The sequence below is a fragment of the Gossypium arboreum genome, chromosome 10 (assembly GCF_025698485.1).
Source record: "Gossypium arboreum isolate Shixiya-1 chromosome 10, ASM2569848v2, whole genome shotgun sequence".
NCBI lineage: Eukaryota > Viridiplantae > Streptophyta > Magnoliopsida > Malvales > Malvaceae > Gossypium > Gossypium arboreum.
In genome coordinates this window covers 34,097,235-34,110,880 of record NC_069079.1, presented here as the reverse complement: position 1 = coordinate 34,110,880, position 13,646 = coordinate 34,097,235, and the positions used below count along the sequence as shown (strand labels likewise).

The 13,646-nt window shown below is 35.0% G+C and overlaps 1 protein-coding gene and 1 pseudogene across 1 annotated transcript; both read left to right on the top strand.

The window, feature by feature from the left end:
* The first annotated feature begins 341 nt into the window (after positions 1-341).
* Positions 342-1,869, top strand: LOC108487717 (probable indole-3-pyruvate monooxygenase YUCCA11; annotated as a pseudogene).
* Positions 1,870-11,394: 9,525 nt separating this feature from the next.
* LOC108487718 (probable indole-3-pyruvate monooxygenase YUCCA11) lies at positions 11,395-12,941 on the top strand. Its single transcript, XM_017792087.2, has 4 exons — positions 11,395-12,018; positions 12,172-12,405; positions 12,503-12,625; positions 12,719-12,941. The coding sequence occupies exons 1-4, from the start codon at positions 11,395-11,397 to the stop codon at positions 12,896-12,898; spliced, it is 1,161 nt and encodes a 386-aa protein (XP_017647576.1). The 3' UTR covers positions 12,899-12,941.
* The last annotated feature ends 705 nt before the right edge of the window (positions 12,942-13,646 follow it).

Genomic DNA, 13,646 nt, shown 5'->3' with positions numbered 1-13,646 from the left:
AGCTTGTTCAGAAGATTTTGCAAGAAGAACATAGTGGTTGCTTATCTATCCATTCGGGTAGTGTGAAAATATATAACAACTTGAAGAAAATGTACTGGTGGTCGGGAATAAAAAGAGACATTTCGGAGTTTATTTCTAAGTGTCTAGTTTGTCAACAAGTGAAGGCCAAACACCAAGTACCTTCGAGTTTACTTCAACCTGTGATGGTTTCCAAGTGGAAATGGGATAGTGTAACCATGGATTTTATGTCGAGGTTGCCTTTGATACCAAGGAAAAAGGATTCTGTTTGGGTTGTAGTCGATAGATTAACAAAGTTGGCCCATTTTATACCAGTGCGTACTATGGTTGTTATTGTGGGAGCAGGCCCTGCCGGCCTAGCCACCTCGGCTTGCCTGAACCGCCTTTCGATCCCCAACATTGTGTTGGAAAGAGAGGATTGCTATGCTTCTCTTTGGAAGAAAAGGTCATATGATCGCCTCAAACTTCACTTAGCAAAGCAATTTTGCCACCTTCCATACATGGATTTCCCACCTAATGCACCAACTTATGTTCCCAAAAAAGGGTTTATAGACTACTTAGATAATTACGTCTCACACTTTGGCATAACCCCAAGATATCTCCGATCCGTTGAGTCGCTTATTTATGATTGGACGCTGCAAAATGGCGATTGTTGTCAAGAACATGACGACGACCAACAATGTGATCGAGACCGAGATGTATACGTCGAGGTTTCTTGTAGTAGCCGATGGTGAAAATAGCCAAGGTACAATCCCCGATATCGATGGTCTTGATAGCTATGGAGGAATATATCCACTCTAACCAATATGAAAATGGGAGGAAATTTAGAGGCAAAGATGTTCTAGTTGTTGGTTGTGGAAACTCGGCATGGAGATTGCTTACGATCTTTGGAATTGGGGTGCCAACACTTCCATTGTCGTACGTAATCCGGTAAGAACAAAACCCTCATAAAATTAATGATGTCCATTCTTTTTTGTTTACAAAACTTTGCATTCAGTTCTCTATCTTTACAATATTTTACTCAGTCATTTTGTTTAGACGTAAATTTCTTGAAGATGAACTGGATTTGAATGTAATTTATAGGTACATGTGCTAACCAAAGAGATGGTGAAAATGGCAATGATCATGTCACAATACCTCCCATGCAAAGCAGTGGATAAAATCACTGTGGCGATTAGTAGATTAAAATATGGGAAGCTTTCGAAATATGGAATTCGAATGCCAACGAAGGGGCCATTCCATCTTAAGGAAACAACAGGTCGGTCCCCAGTCATTGATGTTGGAACCATTAGTAAAATTAGAAGTGGGAAATCAAGGTAAGTAAATAGTATACCGGTTTTAAGCCATCTAAATATCTATAACCCATGATTTTGTAAAAATTAGATAAATGGTAACTTTGATCATTTGTTAAGGTTTTACCTGGTATGGAATACATAAAAGATAATGAGGTTGTGTTTACAAATGGCGCGACAGTACAGTTCGATGCCATTGTTTTTGCCACTGGTTATAAAAGCACAGTCAGGAATTGGCTTAAGGTATAATATCAAAACGTTTCCCTTACTCTTTATTTTCCTATATATGTATATTGTAGTTATGATGAGATATTAAATGGTTAAATATTATTGCAGGGAAGCTATGAAAGTTTTGATGAGAATGGAATGCCCAAAAAAAGCTTTCCGTATCACTGGAAAGGGGGAAATGGAATTTACAATGCTGGATTTTCAAGAAGAGGACTACAAGGTATTTCCAGTGATGCACAAAATATAGCAAAAGATATATACACAAACGTCACTGCTGCTTTGAGTTAATGTGTAGCACTTATAGAATGGGGTTTTGTATATTGATGATGATTCTCGGTTCTATTACCTTTAACAAAGTGATAAAATTGAACCTTATGTGTGTCTATATATATTGTTTTATGAATTAACAATAATAAACATATATTAAGTTATATATGCTTGTGAATTTTAAATTTTCCTTATTGAATTCATACACTGTACATGTTTCTTTAGATATAAATTTTAAAATTAATATATGTAAATATGAATATCAATTGTACCGTGTTAATTATTTGTACGTTATTTTGTTTTTAATTTTAAAAATTATTTTAGTCCTCTATTTAATTTTTATCTTTTTTAACTCCTAATTAAACTTGTTTTCTTTTATCAAATCACCCCAAAATAAAATGAAAAGTTAACATTTTTAACTTTGTTGACGTTGCATATATGTGGATGACACATCAGCATTTAATTAATTTTTAAATTTTAAAAATTTTAAAAAATTATAAAAGTTATTCTAAAAATTAAAAATTAAAATTATAAAAATATTTTTCTAATATTTTTGGATTTTAAAAATTTAATTAAATATTTACTTGTCATCTATATAGCAATACATGTATATGTCATGCCACATCAAGCAAAGTTTTCATCCATTTTTGGGTTGACTTAATAAAAATGCAAGTTCAATGACTAAAAGAGACAGAAAATTAAAAGAATGACTAAAAAATTTTTTTAAGTTGGAGGCCAAAAAATCATTCTACCTTATCTATAAATTTAAAAAATTTGACTACATTTATATAGAATATTATTCATTTAAAGATTTCTAAGGAAGGGTTAATATATATGGTAACTCCTTAACTTGACAATTTGTACTTATTTCATACTTACTTTTGTTAAGATAAATACTATTAGTCATTTAAAGGTTTTAAGATTTTCTTTAAAAAAATTCATCTATACACTTTTATGGGCTGGCCATGGCCCAAAATTATTTTTAGCCTAGACTGATTTTGAAGTCTAAATTATTTTTATTTATACCATACATTACTTATCAATTGAATCTCAATTTAATTAGTAACTTATCGAAAGTCATTTTCTTCTACAAAGTAGATGTGCTCATGGGTCGGATCGAATTTAAGCATGATGTTAATATATTTTTTGTTTCTTCAAGCTTAGCCCAGCCTGAAATATAGGCTTAAATTTTGCTCAAGCTCGCCCATATTTGTAAAAAATTAACTCAAGCACATTTTCGGCTCACTCATATTATTTTTAATTTTTTAAAAAAATATTTATATTATTTTAATTTAGTATTTAATAATTTATATAATTTTTTATTTATTGTAATTTAATATATAGTCATTTTAACATTATTTTAGTGTTTACATTAGAGTAGTGTTATATTTTAGTATAGGTTTACTTTTTAATGTGTTATAAGTTACATAATATATAAAGATAACATAATATAAAGTATTATAAACTTAAAGTCAATTATTTGGATAGAGATCCGAGGTTTACCTCACGGTTTTGGAAGAAGTTGCAAGATGCATTAGGAACAAAACTGAATTTTAGTACGGAATTTAACCCACAAATTGACTGTTAGTCTGTATACCCCAAACTCAGCCTAAATGTTATGGTCGAATCTACCGGTGTCACATTGGAGTGCTTTTTGAAAACTAACTCATGATGATAAAAACTCATTTGGAAATTTAAAGCCTCTTTGTTAGAACTCGAATCATTCCAAAATCCATTATTCATTTTAAATTGTCATTACCTTTAAAATATTGTTTGTTACGGAAGTATTTCAAAAATGTTGCGAAAACGTAGTGTTTTGAAACCAGTTATCATTTTGGAAAATCGCGTTCTACTCTAAGCAGATGTAAAACATAATAAACAAAAAAATCCCAAATTAAAAGCTAGAAAATTAGAGAGGCCTTATTACATAAATTAAAACCCAAAACGAAATCTAATAGCAATAAGTTAAAACCCAAAACGAAATCTAATAGCAAATAAAAGAAACAGAAGCAATAGTGTGGCTATCTCCGAGTCCCTCGCAGCACCGATCCGCTTAAGGATTACCTAAACAGTTAAAACAGATGCGTGAGTTTACGAAAACTCAGTGTGTAACAAACAGTGAGCAATACAGTCTGGGCCTGAGCCCTATTCAGAATAATACAGGGTGGGCCTTAGCCCAATACAGTATCAATTCAGTACAATGATGCAGTCCAACCCAAACTAGCCAATACACCACTCTATACCAACCAACACACCATGTGGGGACAAAGTCAACCCACCCAGCCAGCACACCAATATCGCAACAAAGCTGTTAGTATCAGTAACGCAACAAAGCTGCCAATAATAGGCTTTAAGCCATCAGTAAGTCTACAGTCGTCTTGTGCGACCCGTGCGACCATATTAGTACAGTACACTTCCTCCAAAATATATAAACCCATCCCCATGCAAAATATCATGTCATAAATCATACATATATGCAGAATGTCATACTCAGAAAGAACAATTAAATCATTGCACAAATCAGTCATGTACCCTCAAGGGGTAAAATAGTTATTTTACCCTATAAGGGTATTTTGGTTATTTTACCTGCCTTGGGGTCTAGGTACTCTTATCGACCCATCAAAAGGTCTACAGTCACCTCGAGTGACTCATGTAACCTTAATGGTTCTAACAGTGTAAATGGGCCCAAGGCCCATCATGCGGTCCAAGTAGGCCCACACGCCCGTATGGCCCAACAAGCTCAAAAATTACCACAACCATGCGAACTACACAACCTAGTCCAGTAATTACCATGTATAGTGGAATATATTCGTGTGGAGCCCACAAGCCCGTTGGGTCCACACGACTCATTTTGGCCCATCAAGGCCCAAATTAGCCTAAGCCCATGAGAACGCCCATGGTGGCCTCTATAGTCTGACGCCCATGATTCATGGGCTTGGCTTAACACATGAGCGTTCGCATACCTAGGCAGTCAAAAGGCCGCTCTTTCGGCTTTTCAGCTTTTCGGCTTTTTGGCTTTTCAGCTTTTGTCGTTCTACAGTCTATTCAGTGTGTGAATACACACCTGTTATAAAGTTGCAACCGAACCACTTCTAAAACGAGAACCAAACAACAATCGCAACCTTCCCTTGCTCTAACTCCATATACTCCTTCCAAAAGTTTTACCTTCACAAGAACCATTAACTAAGTCATAAACACCTATAATTCCATACAGATATGTCTAAAACTTGAACCCTTACCAGTAGAGAAATTATCACTTGTAAAGGAAAAGTAATTGGCCCAACACCTTACTTATAGAAATCGAGCCCCAATACCTAGCCAAGGCCTAAGCCTAGAAGTCGCTCAAAAAGTAAATGGATATTTGGCCAAGAACAATTCGGCCAAGAGAAGAAAGAAGAGAAGTGGAAAAAAGAATGTTCGGCTTTGAAGAATAAAGGACCTTAGATTCGGCCAACACAGTAGAGAAGCAAAAGAAATCGGAGGGAAAAGGAGGAGACAATCGATCAGGTAAAAACCTGAACGTTGAGAATGAGAGGAAGAAAAGTCAGTTGCTGTTTGTGAAGAACCAAAAATGAAAATAGGCAAGTGCCTGAATGGTCAAAATGAGAAATTCCTCAAGTCCCTTAGTAGGAATCGGCTATTCAAAAAACGAAAGAAAAATACCCAAAACGCAAAAAGGAAAACGAGAGTGATAAATTGACCAAATGAGGTGTAGGACCCCTAGGCCAAATTCATCAATGCCTAGAGTCCCCATTCGGCCAACTTCACACAACAATTCAAACTCCTTCTTTTCCTCCACAAATCCCTCCCTAAAAATTCTCCTTTATCTCCTCCTTGATTTACTCCACCCTCCTCTCCGTGACTTGCACCTCAGACCTCCAGCAACTACTATACGCCACTTACCACAGGACCACAAGCTCATTTGTGTCACATTCCAACTACAATTATTTATAAGGTCTACATGCTAATGTCCAGATTCATTTAAGGGAAAACTAAAAATTTTGCTAAACTCCAGGTTTGAACTCAGGACCTCCCAGACACTTCCCAGAGCACTTAACCACTGAAACAAACATGCATTTGTGTCCCTATCTTGCATAATTAAATATTTATGAGCAGCTTCCCAACTTCTCCCACACTCAAACCTAATACTTCTATGCCCAAATTTGGGGCATTACACAGTCAGAAAAAGTGATTCAAGTCTTAGAAAACATGTTGCGGTGTTGTGTTCTCAAGTTCCAAGGCAATTGGGAAAAGTACTTATGGCTAGTTGAATTCGCCTACAACAATAGTTATCAATCAAGTCTAAAAATGGCACCTTATGAGACTTTATATGGATGCAAGTGTCAGACGCCCTTATATTAGACCAAACTTAAAGAAAATTAGACTCACCGGGTTGACTTAGTCAAAGAAACCGAAGAGAAAGTTAAGGTGATTCGCGACTGTTTTAAGGCCACTTCGGATAGACAGAAATCGTACGCGGATTTGAAAGGAAAAGAAATTGAGTTTCAAGTCAGTGAGAGGCTGTTTCTGAAAGTATCCCCGTGGAGAAAAGTCCTCAGATTCGGTAAAAGAGGCAAGTTGAGTCCTCATTTCATAGGACCTTATGAGATTACCGATAGAGTAAGGTCTGTTGCCTACCGATTGGCTTTGCCCTCAGAGTTGGAAAAAATTCACGACGTGTTTGATGTGTCCATGTTACATCGATATAGATCGAATCCTTCGCATGTGATCGCGCCAACTGAGGTTGAGAGTCAACTAGACATAACTTATAGCGAATTGCCGGTTAAAATTTTGGCTCGGAAGGTCAAACAATTGAGGAATAAAAGTATAGCACCCGTGAAAGTTTTGTGGCAAAGACATGGAGTCGAGGAAGCCAAGTGGGAACCTGAGGAGACCATGAGAGACCAATAACCCAATCTATTCACCGGTAAGATTTTCGGGGACGAAAATCCCTAAAGCGGGAGAATTGTAACAGCCCAATTTTGGGCTTAGTCGGAACAGTGGTTTCAAGACCATAAATCCGAAGTTAAAAAAATCATTTTATTATTATTGGTGTTATAGCATGATTATATTAGTGCATGAAAAATTTGGAGAATTAATTTTAGCGTTTGTGAACCTAATTGCGAAAAAGGACTAAATCGCATAAAGGGAAAAAGTTGTGATTTGCTAGCCAAAGGTGTTAAATAGATAGAGAGCCATAATTGGAGGCCTTTAAAGTGTAATTATACCCTCCCTTAAAGAGGCATGGTCGGCCATAGGGCCAAGAAAATCAATGGGTCAAATGGTTATGTAAATTGATGACCTAATGTATAATAAAATAATACCCTAAGAGACTAGCCTTCATCTTTTTCATTTTTCCTTTCTCCTCCACTAAAATTTTCAACCATTCTAAGGGTTTTGGAAGCTTGAACTTTCAGCCATTCATCTCTCTCTCTCTCAAGTGATTTAGATGTCCATTTTTGATAATTTTGGTACTTTTGGAACCCTTATGGCATGAGCTAGCTAATGGGGGGACCATTTTGCAAAATGGTTGATAGTCTAGGGATTTTCCATGAAAGGATTTATGATGTTTGCTGATTTTTTATGGAAGAAAATGAATCTTAGTTGTGTAGTAAACAACTTTTGTGAAAGAACTTCTTATGAAAACCCTAATATGATCATTTTGAAAAGATTGTAAAATAGATAGTAATGTGGTGAAATAATGGGAATTTTAGGTCACTATAAGAGTAAAAGGGGTTTGGCTAGGCTTAAGGTTTGAAGAAATTCGATAAAAATCAATTTAAGAGCCCAATGGTAAAATTGTAATTTTTATGAAAGTCTATGGGCAAAATGGTCAATTTTGCTAAATTATATATTGCCGATGATTTTATTAATATGGTGATTAAATGAGTGAATTTTTATCATCTTAGACCAAGAGAGACGAAAACCGGACTTGGACCGAGGGAAGGCCAAATGAGTAAATCGTCTAATTGCCTACATTTTGTAATCCGAGGTAAGTTGTATGTTAATAATGCAACTATATTGCTATGATGTATGAATGAATTGATATTGCATAAATTGTTTGATTGTGATTATGAGAACGCATGTCGAGAAATCAATGTAATAAAAACTTCCGAGTGAACATTTAGAATAGACTTGGATACTCCTACCATGACATTGGGTGATATGTGTGCTAGTGTAAGACATGTCTGGGACATGCATCGGCATTGATATGAGAGCTAGTGTAAGACATATCTGGGACATGCATCGGCCTTTAGATATACAAGCTAGTGTAATACCTGTCTAGGACATGGCATCAGCTTGTTATGTGTCAGTGTAAGACATGTCTAGGATATGGCATTGACACCGATAGATGAGAGCCAGTGTAAGACCTGTCTGGGACATGGCATTGACTAGATGTGTTAGCCAGTGTAAGACCATGTCTGGGACATGAAATTGGTGTCTTATCCCATGTTTGGGGGTTATTGAGTATCCTGTAGTATTCGAAATTGTTCAACGGAAGATTTGTGATTTATATCGAGACGAGAAAAGTTATGACCATGTGGTGAGTGGTACAGGTACCTACTTGAAATGTATGAGATGTGACTCAGTACATGCTATATGAATTGTTTTGGACGGTGATGAGCAAGTTGTGCTTATGTCTATTTATTGTATTCGAGAACAAGCTATGAATTTGTTATGAGCATATTGTGGTATGATTATTAGTTGATGTATATTTACATGCAACTTACTAAGCTTTATGCTTACCCCTTTTCCTTTCCATTTTCTTATAGTGCCGCGAAAGTAGCTCATGGATCATCGTCTTATGTCGGAGAAGTCAGTCACACTATCATTTGAAGCACTTGGTATAGTTAGTTCTTTTATTTTGATTATGGTATGTATAGGATCTTTTAATCTTGTTTCAGTGTCACAATGTTTTGGGGCCAAATGTGTTGGCTTACTTTATTATTTGACTTATTTTGTATAAGGCCATGAAAAATGGCTAATATTTAAAGTTGTTATATGAATACAGAAAGGTCTTTCATGAATGTGAAATTGTTGGCATGGTTAAACATGTGAATTTCAAGCATATGTGAAATGTGTATAAGCCTTAGTTAAGGTTGTTTGGTTTAGAAATCATGTTACATGAGACTTTGGTATGATGAAGGGTGTTATATTGTATTTCAGGATGGCAAAAAGGCTTGGTAGATAGCCTTATATCGTCCACACGGGAAGACACACAGACGTGTGTCTAGGCCGTGTGTGACACACGGTCAGTCCTATGGTCGTGTTATTCGACCGTGTGTCCCCTGCACCTCGAATTTGCAAGTCAGTATGCACGATAGTAAACACACGGGCAGAGACACGGCCGTGTGTCTCAGCCTTGTGGAGGACACGGCCGTGTGTCTCAGCCTTGTGGAGGACACGGCCTCTGGTCACGGGCGTGTGCCCTGGTCGTGTGCCTCTAATTTGTTGCTAACATCAGAAACAAAATGTCAAGGTTTTTAGACACGGGCTAAGATACGGGCGTGTCATGGCAGTGTGAGGGACATGGGCCATGTACACGGGCATGTGTCAGGCCGTGTGAAAACCCCTGTAGGTTTGAATTTGGAATTTAATTCACACGGGCTCGGTCCCCTTATGCTTAGGCCGTGTGAACCACGCGGGCCTTTAGCACGGCCAGGTTACCAGAGCCACACGGGCGTGTCGCCCTTCCACATGGACGTATACCCTGTTTCAAGTGACATTTTCCAAAGGTTTCTTAAGCGATCGAATTAATTCCAGACCTTTTCAAAGTATGATTTGGGCCTCGTAGGCCCGTATTAGGAGTCAACAGGCTATGGAAGGAAAGTTTTAATTTGACCTAGTTTTTACATTTCAGTAAAGATTGAATGCATGCGTTTAAGTCAGGTAATGCCTCGTGGCCAACTCCGATCTCGGACTCCAGTAAGGGGTGTTACACTTGTATTTCTACTAAGGTTTTTGCCCCTTCATGTTATATGAGGGGTTTTTAGCCTCTTTCACATCGAGTCCAATTACGAATACTTCCTGTGCTTTTTTGACCCAGTACTCTGTAATGTAATCCAACCCGATTTAGTGTTTCTATTTTCCAAAATAAACTTTAATATTTACAGATTAAATAATTTTCTCATCAAAATTTTGCTCTAATAAAATTTTGACGATTTTACGCCTAATAAAATTTTGATGATTTTACCCTCGGTAAAATTTCAAGAAAATTTGTTCAATATGGCACAACTCAACATATTCACTATGGCTGAATGGTTTATTTTCATTTTCGGGTTTCAAAACAGTCCAAAAATATAAACTCATTCTTCCATCATTTTTTAAGTACTTCTATATAGGATTGCAAATTTTCATTACATTTATTTTCAAATAATCTCATTTTTCCATTTCAGAGAAAACCATAATCATTCCTAAATGTTTCTCATTTCTTTTTTTCTATTCATTCCATTTATTTCTATTCAAACACGCAATTCATTTCTGGTTTCAACGAGCTAGCGAAGGGACCAATTAGATATATGTTGTTAAGGCTCAAATAGTTTATAATTAAATTCCGGCTTTTTTCCTATTAATTATAAATTCAATTAGTCACGAAATCATTCCACTATAATATCATGGCTGAACTAGCGGAAAGACCGGTTGGACATTGAAGAAGACATTCCCAAGGTCATCCTCGTGATCCCAACCTACCCAGCGATACTTGGAGCCACCGATGAAGTAGTTCGACCCTTTTGCTTACTCGACCTACTATCCTGCTGGGTCATCATACCACGTTGACGAGAGATCTAACCGACTAGGTTATCATACGACGTTGTGGCTAATTTTGCTCTTAATTTATTAAGTAATTATTATCCGTGTTTTGTATATAATTTTATTAAAATTAATAGCTAACAATATGATATTTATAGTTATTAAATAATTTCGTAACATTCTTTTCTCTTTAAATTTACAATATATATTGCACTTCTAATATTAATCCAATTTATTAGTAAATTTTACATCTTAATATATAATAACCATCAACCTGTGAATGGGCCATAAAACTAATAAAATAATATATTTAGGTGCATCAAAGAGAAAAAGAATTGAATAGAACTTAAAAGAAAATTGATAAAAGCATAACTGAGCTAATATGTTAATAACCATAATTTAAAATTAAGGGTTTAAAAAATAAAACAATTCAAACAAATTCTCATGTTCAAAATATAGTTGAATAACAAAATATTTACCTAGCCAATAAGGGTTCTAATTATTTCTTAAATGTTTTTATTTGTTTTCAATTAAACTAATAGAAATATTTAGACATAGTTTAAAGTAACAACTTTGTAGGTTTCAAACAAATAACATACAGAGACTCATGTTTATACAAATATACATTTAATTTTCTTTAAATATTTCTTAATTTTTATTAAGATTTTCAAGAACAAATACTCTTTGAATTGATTTTTTTTCAAATATAAAAGACGTCCAACCATTAAATTTTATTGTATCCTTAGATTTTATCGTCTCTTATCTTTGCATGCAAAGTAAATAACCAGACAAGACGAATAAATTTTCAAGTGAAGTGACACAATACAAACCTTAAAGCATGGAGGAAACTATGGTTGTTATTGTGGGAGCAGGCCCTGCCGGCCTAGCCACCTCGGCTTGCCTGAACCGCCTTTCGATCCCCAACATTGTGTTGGAAAGAGAGGATTGCTATGCTTCTCTTTGGAAGAAAAGGTCATATGATCGCCTCAAACTTCACTTAGCAAAGCAATTTTGCCACCTTCCATACATGGATTTCCCACCTAATGCACCAACTTATGTTCCCAAAAAAGGGTTTATAGACTACTTAGATAATTACGTCTCACACTTTGGCATAACCCCAAGATATCTCCGATCCGTTGAGTCAGTTATTTATGATTCGGACGCTGCAAAATGGCAGATTGTTGTCAAGAACATGACGACGACCAACAATGTGATCGAGACTGAGATGTATACATCGAGGTTTCTTGTAGTAGCCAGTGGTGAAAATAGCCAAGGTACAATCCCTGATATCGATGGTCTTGATAGCTATGGAGGGGAATATATCCACTCTAACCAATATGAAAATGGGAGGAAATTTAGAGGCAAAGATGTTCTAGTTGTTGGTTGTGGAAACTCTGGCATGGAGATTGCTTACGATCTTTGGAATTGGGGTGCCAACACTTCCATTGTCGTACGTAATCCGGTAAGAACAAAACCCTCATAAAATTAATGATGTCCATTCTTTTTTGTTTACAAAACTTTGCATTCAGTTCTCTATCTTTACAATATTTTACTCAGTCATTTTGTTTAGACGTAAATTTCTTGAAGATGAACTGGATTTGAATGTAATTTATAGGTACATGTGCTAACCAAAGAGATGGTGAAAATGGCAATGATCATGTCACAATACCTCCCATGCAAAGCAGTGGATAAAATCACTGTGGCGATTAGTAGATTAAAATATGGGAAGCTTTCGAAATATGGAATTCGAATGCCAACGAAGGGGCCATTCCATCTTAAGGAAACAACAGGTCGGTCCCCAGTCATTGATGTTGGAACCATTAGTAAAATTAGAAGTGGGGAAATCAAGGTAAGTAAATAGTATACCGGTTTTTAAGCCATCTAAATATCTATAACCCATGATTTTGTAAAAATTAGATAAATGGTAACTTTGATCATTTGTTAAGGTTTTACCTGGTATGGAATACATAAAAGATAATGAGGTTGTGTTTACAAATGGCGCGACAGTACAGTTCGATGCCATTGTTTTTGCCACTGGTTATAAAAGCACAGTCAGGAATTGGCTTAAGGTATAATATCAAAACGTTTCCCTTACTCTTTATTTTCCTATATATGTATATTGTAGTTATGATGAGATATTAAATGGTTAAATATTATTGCAGGGAAGCTATGAAAGTTTTGATGAGAATGGAATGCCCAAAAAAAGCTTTCCGTATCACTGGAAAGGGGGAAATGGAATTTACAATGCTGGATTTTCAAGAAGAGGACTACAAGGTATTTCCAGTGATGCACAAAATATAGCAAAAGATATATACACAAACGTCACTGCTGCTTTGAGTTAATGTGTAGCACTTATAGAATGGGGTTTTGTATATTGATGATGATTCTCGGTTCTATTACCTTTAACAAAGTGATAAAATTGAACCTTATGTGTGTCTATATATATTGTTTTATGAATTAACAATAATAAACATATATTAAGTTATATATGCTTGTGAATTTTAAATTTTCCTTATTGAATTCATACACTGTACATGTTTCTTTAGATATAAATTTTAAAATTAATATATGTAAATATGAATATCAATTGTACCGTGTTAATTATTTGTACGTTATTTTGTTTTTAATTTTAAAAATTATTTTAGTCCTCTATTTAATTTTTATCTTTTTAACTCCTAATTAAACTTGTTTTCTTTTATCAAATCACCCCAAAATAAAATGAAAAGTTAACATTTTTAACTTTGTTGACGTTGCATATATGTGGATGACACATCAGCATTTAATTAATTTTTAAATTTTAAAATTTTAAAAAATTATAAAAGTTATTCTAAAAATTAAAAAATTAAAATTATAAAAATATTTTTCTAATATTTTTGGATTTTAAAAATTTAATTAAATATTTACTTGTCATCTATATAGCAATACATGTATATGTCATGCCACATCAGCAAAGTTTTCATCCATTTTGGGTTGACTTAATAAAAATGCAAGTTCAATGACTAAAAGAGACAGAAAATTAAAAGAATGACTAAAAAATTTTTTTTAAGTTGGAGGCCAAAAAATCATTCTACCTTATCTATAAATTTAAAA

What these genes read in the sequence shown, in the direction of transcription:
- LOC108487718 (XM_017792087.2), top strand. Translation starts at nt 11,395, where the DNA reads ATGGAGGAAACTATGGTTGTTATTGTGGGAGCAGGCCCTGCCGGCCTA. An exon ending in CCATTGTCGTACGTAATCCG is followed by an intron (nt 12,019 to 12,171) that starts GTAAGAACAAAA and finishes TGTAATTTATAG; the next exon opens with GTACATGTGCTAACCAAAGA. An exon ending in CAGTCAGGAATTGGCTTAAG is followed by an intron (nt 12,626 to 12,718) that starts GTATAATATCAA and finishes ATATTATTGCAG; the next exon opens with GGAAGCTATGAAAGTTTTGA.